Source organism: Hyaena hyaena, unplaced genomic scaffold (genome assembly GCF_003009895.1).
Source record: "Hyaena hyaena isolate Hyena2069 unplaced genomic scaffold, ASM300989v1 scaffold_3, whole genome shotgun sequence".
Classification (NCBI taxonomy): domain Eukaryota; kingdom Metazoa; phylum Chordata; class Mammalia; order Carnivora; family Hyaenidae; genus Hyaena; species Hyaena hyaena.
Window position 1 is genome coordinate 7,432,461 of NW_024080635.1, and position 13,234 is coordinate 7,445,694.

The 13,234-nt window shown below is 45.3% G+C and overlaps 1 protein-coding gene across 1 annotated transcript in view; it reads right to left on the minus strand.

Annotated features, from left to right (window-relative positions):
- The window catches only part of MACO1 (macoilin 1), a 63,134-nt gene extending 53,058 nt beyond the window's left edge, over window positions 1-10,076 (minus strand). The window contains exon 1 of the mRNA XM_039231922.1: window positions 9,607-10,076. Within this exon, the coding sequence (XP_039087853.1) occupies window positions 9,607-9,686 (80 nt within the window). The 5' untranslated portion in view covers window positions 9,687-10,076. The remainder of the gene's footprint in view (window positions 1-9,606) is intronic.
- Window positions 10,077-13,234: the final 3,158 nt, after the last annotated feature.

Below are 13,234 nucleotides of genomic sequence, written 5' to 3' on the forward strand. Positions count from 1 at the left end.
AGTTTTATAAATTGTTTCTAAAACCCTTCCTTCCTCCCTCCCTCCCTTCCTCCCTCCCTCCCTTCTCTCTCTCTCTCTTTCTTTCTTTCTTTCTAGATCTTTCAGCCCTTGGGGCACCCGGATGGCTTAGTTGGTTAAGTGTCTGACTTCAGCATAAGTCATGATCCCATAGTTTGTGATTTCGAACCCCGCATCCAGCTCTGTGCTGACAGCTCAGAGCCTAGAGCCTGCTTCGGATTCTGTGTCTCCCTCTCTCTCTGACTCTCCTCCACTCGCTCTGTCTCTCAAAAATAAACACTGGGGCTCCTGGGTGGCTCAGGCGGTTAAGCATCCAACTTCAGTTCAGGTCATGAGCTCACAGTTCGTGAGTTCGAGCCCTGCATCAGACTCTATGCTGGCAGCTCAGAGCCTGGAGCCTGCTTCAGATTCTGTGTCTTCCTCTCCCTCTGCCCCTCGCCCACTCAGGCATGCTCTCTCTCTCTCAAAAATAAATAAACATCAAAATAAATAAATAAATAAATATTAAAAAAATTTTAAGATCTTTTAGCCTTTGATTTTTTTAATGTATTATTTAATCAAAAAAAATTTTTTTTGAGAGACAGAGAGAGACAGCACAAGCAAGGGAGGTACAGAGAGAGAAGGAGGCACAGAATCTGAAGCAGGGTTCACGCTCTGAGCTGTCAGTATAGGGCCCAACATAGGGCTCGAACTCACGAACTGTGGGATCATGACCTGAGCCGAAGTCAGATGCCCAACCGACTGAGCCACCCAGGCGCTCCTCAAAAACACTTTCATCCAAAACACACACACACACACACACACACACACACACACACACACACACACACCTCTGACAGTGTGGACTCTGTGAGGTCTGGGCTGGGGATGGGGCAGAGGCACAGGAGCAAGAGAACAAGCCACAGTATCGCACTTCGCATCTTCACCACACGTGTAATCTTCCCCAATGCTCTCATGTTAATTATCTCATCTTAGCCTTACAACTGTGAAACAGGCAGGGTAGTTACTGCCAGTTAAGGAAAGAAACCTGAGGAACCAGGAGGCGAGAGGCTACAGGGCACTGTTGAAAGAGCACGGAAATAGGGATCTGAAGACCACAGAGAACAGAGTGAGTTCTATGGGGAACGCTGTGCAGCTGCTAAGAAAGATAGAAATACATGTCTATGGTAAGAAACAGAGAAGAGATTAAGTGAGGAGAAAAGCCAAGAAACTTTTATGCAAAATGGAATCCTATTTTTGTTAAGGAAGAAATATACCCATCTGCTTAGATATTAAAAAAAAGAAGCCCCGATACTTAAAAATTATGTGACAGTGATCATCCCAGAGAAGGACGACTAAGGCCCATCGCATTATGCTAATACAATGTCATATTAATTTTTACTTTTACTTATTTTAGTTTTCGGTAGGCTTCATGCCCAGCAAGGAGCCGAACACAGGGCGTGAACTCACAACCCTTGAGATCAAGACCTGAGCTGTGATCAAGAGTCGGATGCCTAACCAACTAAGCCACCCAGGCGCCCCCTCACTATTTTTATTTTTTTAACTCTTCATTTTGAAATAACTTTAGACTTCCAGCCAAGTTGCATGCATTGTACAAAGAATCCTCTATCTTTCACCTAGATTCCATAAATGATAAAATAAGTTATCAAGTTTCTGTTATCATGCTCTCCCTGTTATCATGCATACATATTGGTTTGATTTTTTTTAATCAGTCAGGAAATTAACACTGATATGTTATCATTATCCTATTCGAAGTTCAGTAATTATCTCACTAATATCCTTTAAAGCAACAGATGACTAGATAGAGATGGATCCATCAACAGATCCTGGTCCAGGATCACATTTTGCATTGTTGTCATACTTATAGTGACTTTTTAAAAATTAAATACAGAGAAATTCTCATTTTGAGAAGAAAAAAAGGTTCCAGGTATCTGTTGCTTCACCTGGAGAAGGAGGAGAATGATACTTGTCCTACATGTAGTAGAAAGTTGAGAGCATCATATGAGTTCTTATACACGCACGACACTCAGAAATGATGAAGCGGCACCATACTGTACAACAAAAAAGGGGACAGTCTCTGGGCTGAGACAGATATGAGCCTCCATCAAGGAACTGAAGCTGGGGCAACACATATGAAACTGAAGCTAATCTCCTTACTGGAACAAAATAAGAGAATGAAGAAAAAATAATAAAAATAGTAACAGCAAATAACTTTCTGAGCAATTCTCTGTGTCAGACACTAAGCTAAGTTCTTTATGTGACTTCTCTCAATTGTCCTTACATCAGTCCTGTCAGGTAGGTGGTATTATTTACTATTCTCATTTTACAGATGAGAAAACAGAGGGTAACAGCAAGTAAACGACTTGTTCAAGTTCATACAACTAGTGGCGGGGCCATTCTTTGAACTCAAGTTCATATGACTTAAAGCCCCTATGATTATCCCTCACACTGGACTTTCTCATCTCACATTAGATATTCGGTAAATATTATTTGCCTCCTTTATATCCTTTCCTACGTATATATTCAAATTATAGAATTCTTTAATTTTTCCAAGAGGACCAAGTGTTTAAAAAATGAGATTTACTTTATGAAAGAACACATCCTCAGTAGCTCATTCATAAACTGCAAATTTATAAACTTAATTTGTAAACACACTAGGAAGCTCTGAAGAAAAAAAAAAATGAAGTCAAATGTTCCTTACAGAAATAATCTGCTACAAAAGATGGGACAACTCAAGACTGCTTTCTGGCAAAATCCACACTCCTAGAATAATCATTGTGATAGAGAAACATGTAATTCAAAAATTAAAAAACTCATTTTTTTAAAAAAATCATAAGTACAATGAACCACGAGGTATAGCTTATCAGATCTAGAGCAAGACAAGAAAACTATGCTTATTATATCTGAGAAAGAAGACTCCAGCCTTAGTATTTCTCTCATCTGAGACAAGAGATTTTGCCTGACCATGAACGTGGCTCTCATTCTCTCTAAAACTCAAGTTCCCTCACTTCAAGATAGGCAAAATACTGACTTTAGTACTGTACTGAGTACTGAGTTGCTTATTTGTTTTTAGAAGTGTTTGGAAGATGAACAAAATAATAATATAATTTAAAAACAGAGCTAGACTGTTTCTAGCCACCTCCGCTGGACCAGGTAAGGAAACAGATCTGAAGCGGTGCGACTCAATCAGTGATGTCCACAGGTACACCTGAAGTGGACTCCTTGCTCTATTTCAATCCACTAGATGCAAACCCTCTAAAAAAGAAAAGGCAACAGAAGAGAAGGATGAGGGATAAATTATTTCTGATAAATCCCATGACTGAATGTGGGTCCATCACCTTTAAAAGAAGTAGAGGGAAACAAAGGAATGAAGGTCAGTGCCATGAAGGGGCTTCAAAGTCTGGAAATGATAGGCATTTTGGAAGGTTGATGGACAGAAACCAGTTTGATATCAGTTAAATGTCAAAGTAAAGATATAAAGCCTCAAAGAATACATTCGAACAGTTGATTCTGGTTGTTTTTTTTTTTTAAGTTTCCATTACCAGGGTCCATGTGCCTTACGGTGAGAACCTTGAGGAAATTAGTCACTCCTTGAGTACTTGAAGAAATTCACGATGGAAAAAAAATGTCTAGCAAAGGAGATGTTTCTATGTTGGTATGTGCCATTATACCTGAGTGGCTTGTTGAGCACCTAACTTTTTTCTTCTGGACCTATTTCATGAAAATGATCCAAGTAAGATAATTACACCCAAATCTAGTAAATCCAGAGAGTAAAAGTAATCGGTCTATTTGAAGAACACACTAAATTTCATCAGGAAAAGTAACCCAGGGGCACCTGGCTACTTAGCTGGTAGAGCCTGTGATTATTGAACTCAGGTTGTGAGTTTGAGCCCCACATTGGGTGTAGAGACAAAAATAAAGAAATAAAGGAAAGAAGGAAGAGAGGGAGGGAGGGAAGGAGGGAGGAAGGCAGGCAGAGAAGGAGGGAGAAGTAAAAGAAAAGAAAGGAAAGGAAGAAAGAAAAGTAAACCAATTAAACTATTTCACTTTGAGGTCTTAACCATGTTTGTAAAATTTCTATCTGATTCTCCAGGCTCCATGAAGTACCTGTTATATCTTGTTCTATTCCCTTAAGTATCACCTGGATCATGGCCTAGAAAATGACAATACAAAAAACACATATACATACACAAAACCCCAAAGGGTTATTATCAATGGGTAGATGTGGGAGAAATGGCCAAAGAAAAAGCCTCTGGAAATATAAGTCCTTGTAGAACAAGGATTGGCTCCACAATATTTGGCAGACAACTAACAAGAAAGTTAAAATAATAGGTATTAAGTCTACCATTAAAATCAATCTCCAAATCTAGTGAGGTTCAAGAAATGCCGTGAGAAATCAAAAAGGAGAATGTCACTAACACACAGGAAGCTTTAGGGCAAATAATCTGAGGGGCGGCTGGGTGGCTCAGTTGATTGAGCATCTGACATCAGCTCAGGTCATGATCTTGCGTTCGTGGGTTCGAGCCCCAAGCTGGGCTCTGCACTGACAGCTCTGAGCCTAGAGCCTGCTTTGGATTCTGTGTCTCCCTCTCTCCCTGCCCCTCCCCTGCTCATGCTCTGCCTCTTTCTGTCTCTCAAAAAATAAAATAAAAAACGTTAGGAAAAATTTTAAAGCAAGTAATCTGAAATAGATCACACGTCCTCCTTCCCCTGCCGCAACTCGTAGCAGGAATTTAAAGGGATTTTCAAAACATCTAACGAAACTAAACTGCCAAGAGTACTCAGACAAGAAAAATCATAAATGAAAGTAGGAGGAAAGTACTTTTTTTTTTAAGGTGGTACATGACTAGCAGACACTAAGTTCAAAACCCCGGTATGGCAGATTTGCTTAAATGTATTTCATGGAAACTGGAAAAATAAGGATTAGGTCAACACCTCACTGGAAAGGTTAGTGAAAAACATTTCAGTTTCTACACTGTGCTCAACCCCTCCCCCAACACCACTGAGGAAACCATGCTGAATTTATCACTTTCACGTCAGGTCCAGCACTGCTGACGTTCAAAGCCTACCGAGACTACCAAAGTGCTTTTAGGCTGTGAGGTTGCAACATTGGTATCTGGGGTTTTGGTTGCAGAACACATGTAGAATCAAGGCAGCCAAGGGTCACGCCAGCCTCTAGTGGCTTTAATAAGCATAGCCCAGAGGAGGCTAAAGCTAGACTTAGGAAACATCATTAATTAAAGAGGCAGGAAAGGCAGGAAAGTGAAATCTCTGGAGATCTGATTATTCAGACTAGGGTCCGAAAAAGGAAATCAGGAAGCAAAGAAGGATGCAAACGTTGATCATCTGAAAAAGTCAAAGGTCACGAAACTCTTGTCTGAAATAAAAAGGGGACAAGGTATGGTATCCACCAAGGAAGTCCTGAGTCCTCAGCTCTAGTATTAAGGGCATTAAGATACACCAATCTAAGAGTTGGGTACAGTCCTGCACTGGCTATGTCTTACACAGAGCCCAGCACACGATGACAGGAAGTATTCATAAATTCGCAAGTGATGGGGCACTTCCTTCAACCGCCACTAACAAGGATATAAAATAGTTTCCTGAAGCTTAACACACATGCCTTACTTAAAATTCTTATTCTACTTACTTGGGTAAGTTACAATTTTAACTGCAGAGACTTCAAACGTTAAGTGTTTTTCTGCCTCTGTCTTCTACACAGCACACCTCACCTCCTCTTCCTATTATAAAGTCAGTAATTCTCAGGGGGAAGGAAGTGGGGAGTGTGACAAAGTGACAGGTAGGTAAATCACACAGAATCCCTTTAAGGCTTTTACAAACTACATGGCATTCCAACCCCACCTCACCTGGGGAATCACTGCATGTAATTAGACGTCAGCGTGGGGAGTGTCTGGTGCATGCGTGCAGGCAGACGTGGACAGAGAATCAGTATCATAAAACCCGAGGACCTCTGAAATGTCACAGTTAAGTGGAGTTAGTTTACTTTCTCTTATTCATAACCTTTCTTTACAATTTCCGTAGTACTTTCACATGTATCTCATTTGAGTTAGAAAATACTCCCTCACTTAGTGGCAACTATCTACTTCATCATAAAATAGCACTGGGCAAAATGAAGCTGCTAGTGCATCCGGGGAACAACTAAAATAGCAAAGCTAAAACGTGATTCAACGAAAGTATTTTAACACAAAGTTCTCTGGAACCCCAAAACCACCGTGCAAATTTAAGAGGGCATTCTGACGGTCTAGTGTAAACTCCTGGGAGACAAGAAACCATGTCTTATCTAACATCTGCCACAATTCCCTGAACGGTGCGGGTTTTTAACCAAGTAGGATAAATTCGTTTATATTCATTTATGTATTAACGCACACACTCAAAATTTATTGAGCGCTGAACTCCTACTCTGGCTCTGTGCTGGCCTGGATTGCTTATAAGAGACATTGGATTTTAGTCCTTAATAACACAAAAGAAATCCATCCCCGCTCCTGTTTCTTTTCTCTATTCTTGATTATTAATATGACCGGAAAACCATGTTTCTATACCCTTCAATTTTCAAACAATGGGCACATATATAAATGGAAATGATGCTGATAGGTCTAAAATTCATTTTCCTTCCACATAACATTGATAAGTCTACAGTCCATGTTCCTTCTACCTGGCCCCTGAAACAGTTCTACCACAGCCATTATACAGACAATTATCCTATCATTTGCCAATCACCTCAGTCACACTTGCTGGATTGGAGCCCATGATTAAAAGCATCTCAGCAACATGATTTTTTTCAGCAAGACCAAGCAGCAACTGACCCTCTGTTCTGACTACTCAACTGTTGTTTATAGCTGTACCAAATCTTATAGTCTCTCTTGCCTCCTTACAGAATAAACCAAACATGTTAAACTGTGATGACAACAACATGGTAAATAATATGTGTATTGCACACTTGATTTATAGAGTCTCACAAACTGAATGTGATCTCCTTTGGTCCTCAAGACTCATCTGACAGATATGCAAACTGGGACTCAAAGTAGGAGAGCTGGGATGGGGAGTCCAACCCCAGGTCTCCTGATGCCTGCAAATCAGGGCTCTCTTCATCACAGCTGCCTCCTTGCTATGCCCAGGCTCAAAACACTGTGCGGACTGAGAACACGAAAATGTTCGCGAAAGGTTATGCTGTGAAACAGTAGATAGTGGTTATCAAAACTGTCCACAGAGATTCAGAAAAAAAACCAAATTTCTCTGTTTAAGGAGATCAAAATTGGCCAGATGTTGAGAAACAAAATGGGTAAATTAGATGGTATGAAACACAGTTCAGCACAGAATTAAATTGGATGATCACAGAAATGTAATATTCACAAATCCTCAAACACCATAATTCATAACAAGCCCACTCATTCTGTTTGCTTTAGAAATAAAAGAGACTTCTAAAAATGTATTAAAAAAACACAATTGGAAAAAAACTAAAGCTATGATCTTGTTCTTCAGGCCAATAGATCATATTATAAACTGAGAAATAGGTAAGTGAATCAAAACATTCATTTGACATATGATGCTCCAAAAGGAAAGATGGGTAGATATATATGTAGATCTTTTATTAACATTTAACTTTTAAAAATGCCAAACAGAGAAGGGTAAACAGCTTTGAGAGCTACTGGGGTTTTACATTTTTCTGGCGAAACTCTGAATAACACACAAGGTATTTACTATCAACCTTAGCGTAAGAACATTCAAATTCCAAGAGATCATCACTAAAATAACAGATCTTCATTAAGAATGAATTCACTTCACATTGTTCACGTTGACTGAGTGGTAACTACCGGGTGGGGGCTAAACTGGGCATCATTTGTTCAAATATAAAGAGATGCTGAAATACAACAGAAGACATGTAAACAACATGGGATCCCCAATCTTCTTTCCATAACTAAAGGTACATCATCATGCATTACTGTAAAGAGTAGCCATTCAAAGCCACATCTGTCCTTGGTCTACAATTCTGTTTTAATACGCTTTTTCTATTCTTGTATTGCTATTATGTTGTTAAATCCTTTTCAGTGGGCAGGGAAAAAAATCCTTCCTTTATTCAAGAATCATAGCGTGTGTAACTTGAAGAGACATTTCCCCCACCCATTAACTTTGTAGGAAAATGGTTTTTACTTTTTCAGTTTCAGTTTAAATGGTCAGGTCTGATGGATTCAGCATGAATTTTGGCTGGTTTTACGGACTCCTGTACTCCCATAGCTAGAATAGGGCCCGCCACACAGTATGTGTATTTACTGAATGAATGAATGATTCCTATGATCGATGGCTCACTACATAAGGATATATCTATATGTAAGAACAGACACACATAAGAACTTTATACTTTTAACTTCTTAATGACTTTAAACTTGAAATAAAGAAAAACCCTCATGTTTACATCACGCAGCTGCTTGTGAAAAGCAACCCTTCACATACGTAAACAACAGCATGTGCAAGGTGTACAGTTATGCTAACCCTTGGCCATTAGCTTGGTGACAACCTGGGTGTCATCAGCTACCTCTAAATCCCACAGCAAGAAGAGCTAAATTGTCAAATGCCACAAAGACTCAATTAAGCCAATATGCACATGCTGAGAATTCTCTTTTGTAAACTAATTATTTCTCCACTGAAATTATTGCTTTATCAAGGCAAGTACCGTTTAGAATGAACACTCTAAGAAGAACCAGAAAATAACAGTCGTACACAAGTTCTGCCTAGGAAGCTGTGATTGTCACTAAGTTGACCCACGAACCTGTTGTCCCTCTCCCCCTCAGAGCAATGAATTCAATTTCCATTTAAAGAGACATTGCTTTTTTTTTTTTTTTCGTTAGAAAAATAAAACTGTTGCGTTTGGAGAAAATCTCCTTTGAAAGGTTCGAAGAAAGCTATCTGCTTGGAAAGGTCGAAATAATGTTTGCTGAAGAAAATGATCATCGGCTCCTTGTGAGTCTGGAGCGGGGCCACAAGGCATGATTAGAGGGTATCGGCTTCAGCCCTCGGTGCCAAGTCTGAGATCCCATAAGAGAAGTAGAGGGCGAAAGAAGGGGCAACGTGGCCACCTGCCCAGTCGGCCGGGGGCCGTGGGGCCACCGTCTGCTCCCAACTTTGTCAGCCTTTCCCCCTAGTGCATACGGTCCACGCGTCTCCCAGCTCAGGCCGGCGACTCCCAGGCCGGAGCGGAACTGGGAGACCAGCGGAGGCCCGGCGGCCCCGGGAGCGGCCCTCGGCGCCCCTCGGCGCGGTCTGGGGGCGCGGGACAGGAGGGGGCTCCACGCCCCTCCCCCCTGCGAGGCCGGGGCGCTCCCAACGGCGGCGCGGCGGCTTCCTCGACCAGCGCCCGCCGCTCCCTCCCCGCCCGGCCGGCGGCCCTCGCCACGCCCCGCGCCCCCGGGGCGCACCCCTGCGGGCCGGCCGGAGCCCCCCGGGCCGCGCTCCTCAGGACAGCCCCCCGCGCGGGCGTGCGGCCTAGTCGGGGTTACATAACGGGGCCGGGCGCCTCCGGAGCCGGCTGGGGGCCTAGGGGCCCGCGCGGGCGGAGGCGGGGGCGCCGCCGCTCACCTGCCGTAGATGCCCTCGGTGATCCGATTCCGCTTTAGGGGGCGGCGGAGCTTACTGCAGTCGGCGTTCCGCCGCTTCATCCTCCCGCTGGGGGGCCGGGTGCCCGCGCCGCCTCCGCCGCCGTCTCTCACCTCAGCCGCCGCCGCCGCCGCCGCCGGCCCGCCCCGCGTCGGGCCTGGACTCTACCCCTGGGGCCGGTCACACAGACATGGAGCCAGCACCCGGGGGGGGAGGGGGTGGGACGGGGAGGGGGGGCTCAGAGCCTCCTCCGCCTTCGGAAACAAAGAAATGACAATTCCGGGGCCCGCCCGCCCCAGCACCAGCCAGCCGTCTGCCCCGCCTCCTCGGCTCCGACGGACGGCCCTCAGGACCAATCGAAGACGCCGCCACGCCGCGGCCGGCCAATCCAAGGGCCCGCTGAGGCAAAACGGACTTTAGAACCCGCCTCTTTGAAGGACAGAAGAATGCGCCAATCATTATAGTGTCTGGGTCCCTGCCTGGGCCTATCAGAAAAGATTTAAATAGAGGCTTATAAATAGGCCCTATAAATATAACATCTTATATTATGCCTTATTGCGAAGGTACGCTTCATGACTGTTGGATTGCGTTTCATTTTATTATAATCCATGCTAGAGCATACCGTGCTATATTCATTGCAGGCTATCACTAGCACCGTATATGAAATCGGGAGGCCTGGGTTTGCGGCATGTGCTGTTTCTGCGCTGACATGTGCTCCAGTCAGTCGCGTCATTATGTAAGGGGCTCGCAGCATCCTCCCCCTCGGGGAGCCGCAGGGGTCAGCGCCAGGGGCCCTTTCTGCGGATCCTGGAGCTTTCGGCCAGGCCGGCCGCGTCAGCGCGCGACGGGGGTACGAATGACAAAGCAAACCCCACACACACAGACACACACACACACCCTGCCAGCTCCCCGCGACGTGGTGACAGCGCGGCGGCCAATCGGAGGAGGCGCGGGGCGGGGCCGCCGCGGTCCCGCCCCCTGGACACGCGTCACAGGGGGCGGGGCCGTGGGTGCGCGCGACGTCTCGCTCGGCTGCTGGGGGGTGTGTGGGGCGGTACGGCCCCCTCTCCACGTCCGCAGGGTTGGCTGTGCGGCTGGCCCCGTGGGCACCGCGCCTGCTGGACGCGGGGAGCCTCGGGGACGTGTCTACCCCAGACGAGGAGCCGGGGCCGCGGGGACTGAGGGCCAGGCGAGAGACTGCTTGGCGGGGGCCGGGCTTGTCAGAGGTTGGGGCGCCCGGCCAGCGACCCCTCTCACCCAGTCCTCCTAGGACACCGATTTTGTGCCAGGCACAACATTTGTGCCTAGTGCTTTGCATCTATTTGTTCATTTACTCATTGCTCCCTTGAAACGTAGGTATGGCAAAATCACTATAAGAAATAACAGAAAAGATGCTTTTGAAAAAGAAGGTCATTAACGAAAACTGGGAAGCTGTTTAAAAGTAGCTGAAGGAGAAGAAACACGCATGGATCCCATCACCTTAACACGACCACTGTTAGCATTCTAAATTTTTTCCCCATTTTCCCCCACGGTTGATGTTATTATTACTGTTACTGTTACTAGTATTGCACAGAGTGGTGATCATACTAGATATTCAGTTTTGTATTCCGTTTTCCCATGTTATTACGCATCCTTCCTAAGTATTTCTGATGATTACCGAATCTACTCTCAAGTGGCTATACCAACTTAACCACCCACCGACAGTGGGACTATGAAATGGTCTTCCGGCACATTTTTTAAATTTCCAGGAAGTAGATGGCCTCTGGTGTTGTCCTGAGTTGGGTGGACCTCTTCCTGCCCCATATAATCATCCCTTTAATCAACACTCACCCCAAGGAGGAACTTTAATTTATATCCAATTCATCATGCTTATCTGCTCTGTGCTACTTTATCCTGCTCACAGATCTTTAAAGATCCTCTGATGCCTGAAAGAGAAAACTGTCTTTATTATAGCATACAGGGCTGTCACTCTAGGGACCCAGTTTCCTCTTCCAAGCCTACCCAGGCCAGCAAGCCTTACCTACTCACTGTCCTTAAACCCCCTGCAACTGTATCTTCCCTCCTTCCTGCCTTTGCTCCCTCACAGAGCACCTCTGGCAATGCTGCTCCTAATTCTGTGGGTTCTTGGGTGAGGCTTGTTCATACGCCAAGGACGAAAGCTTCTTGGGGGGTTGGATCCATACTCTGCAGAGATGCAGTTTAGAAAAATGGCAGGAGTACCTGCTTTTTCAGAATGGGATTGAAATTCCAACTTGGCCACTTACTAGCTTGGGCAAGTTACAGGATCTTAGAGCCTCTGCTTCCACTCGGGTATGTTTTAAGGCTTACAGGATAATGAACTTTCAGGGCCAGGCATGCAGTAGGTAACAGCGAGCAATTACTGTTAATAGTATACTTGTTTTTCATCCCTTACCTCTCTCCAGCATGTTGATAAAGTGGCACTGGGTGGCCAAGGATAACACCCTTCTGCGAGCTCAAACTTTCACCACGGCTGCGCATCATTGTGAAAGGGTCTGAATGGAATGCTCTGTTTGGAGTGGCAGAAAAAGGCTTCAGCTGCCAAGGTGAATTGCTTCATGGAAGAGGATCCAAGCAGGCCTAAATCAATACGCTGGAGGCTTGATTGCATTGGGAAGGACAGTTACATGGTAAGATGCTGGTTCCAGGATCCAGGAGTGCAAGGTTCCGGATTATCTGGGCCAGAGACAAACAGCCATCTCGGGGAGGTTATAACAGGGCCATATCGGTGGGCTTTTCCATTCCTCTTTATGTCCCTGTTCTCCAGGACGATGCCAAGGCACACCATGGAACAAATAGGTGAGTAATCCAGGGAAGAGATGACAGAGGCACTCAGGGATGTGTGCCATTGTTCTGGAACTCACTGCCTAGCCTACCATCCCGACAAGGGATTCCGTGCCATGGTAAACATGTGGAGTGCCTGGGAGTTACTATTGGGCATAGGGCTACGTAGGAGAATGAGAAAGAACAGAGAAGATGCTAGGGCAATGGTCTGAGAAGAAGCAAAATCTGGAGATCTGGGTTCCAGTCTCAAACCCCTGGTGTTGAGTTACCTGCACCCCCTGTGCCAGGTAGGATCCCCTCTGGAGACCCTTCAAGCCCTCTGTGTAAAAGCACGTCATGTTAGCTCCATTTTACAGATGAGAAAACTGAGGCTCGGAGAAACTAGAGTTATGCAGTTGGCGTGGTAGAGCAGTTTAGCTCAAGGAACAGCTGAATGCGATCAAGCTTTGATGCTAGAGGCACGTGTTCTGATGCTTGTAGATGGTTATTGATGATTAGGGTTGCAGAGGGATGACAGGAATGGTCCCCTTGCCAAGAGCCCAAGGACAGGCCATAGTAAGACTGCCCTTCTCCATTCCCTGCTCTCTTGCTCCTCCTGCCCCAGCCAGACCGTCCCTTTTTCTGGCCCACCCTAGCCCAAGCCCCTCTGGGCTTTAGTCAAGTGCCAGCCTTTCCCCTCTGAGCCATCAAATGGCTCTTTGGGATCCTAAGGGCACAGATCTGCGCAGAGATGAGGCAGGCCGCCTGCCTACCACAGAGCCCCCACCTCTCCATAACCCTACCCCGAGTCAGGAACCAGGGGACATCA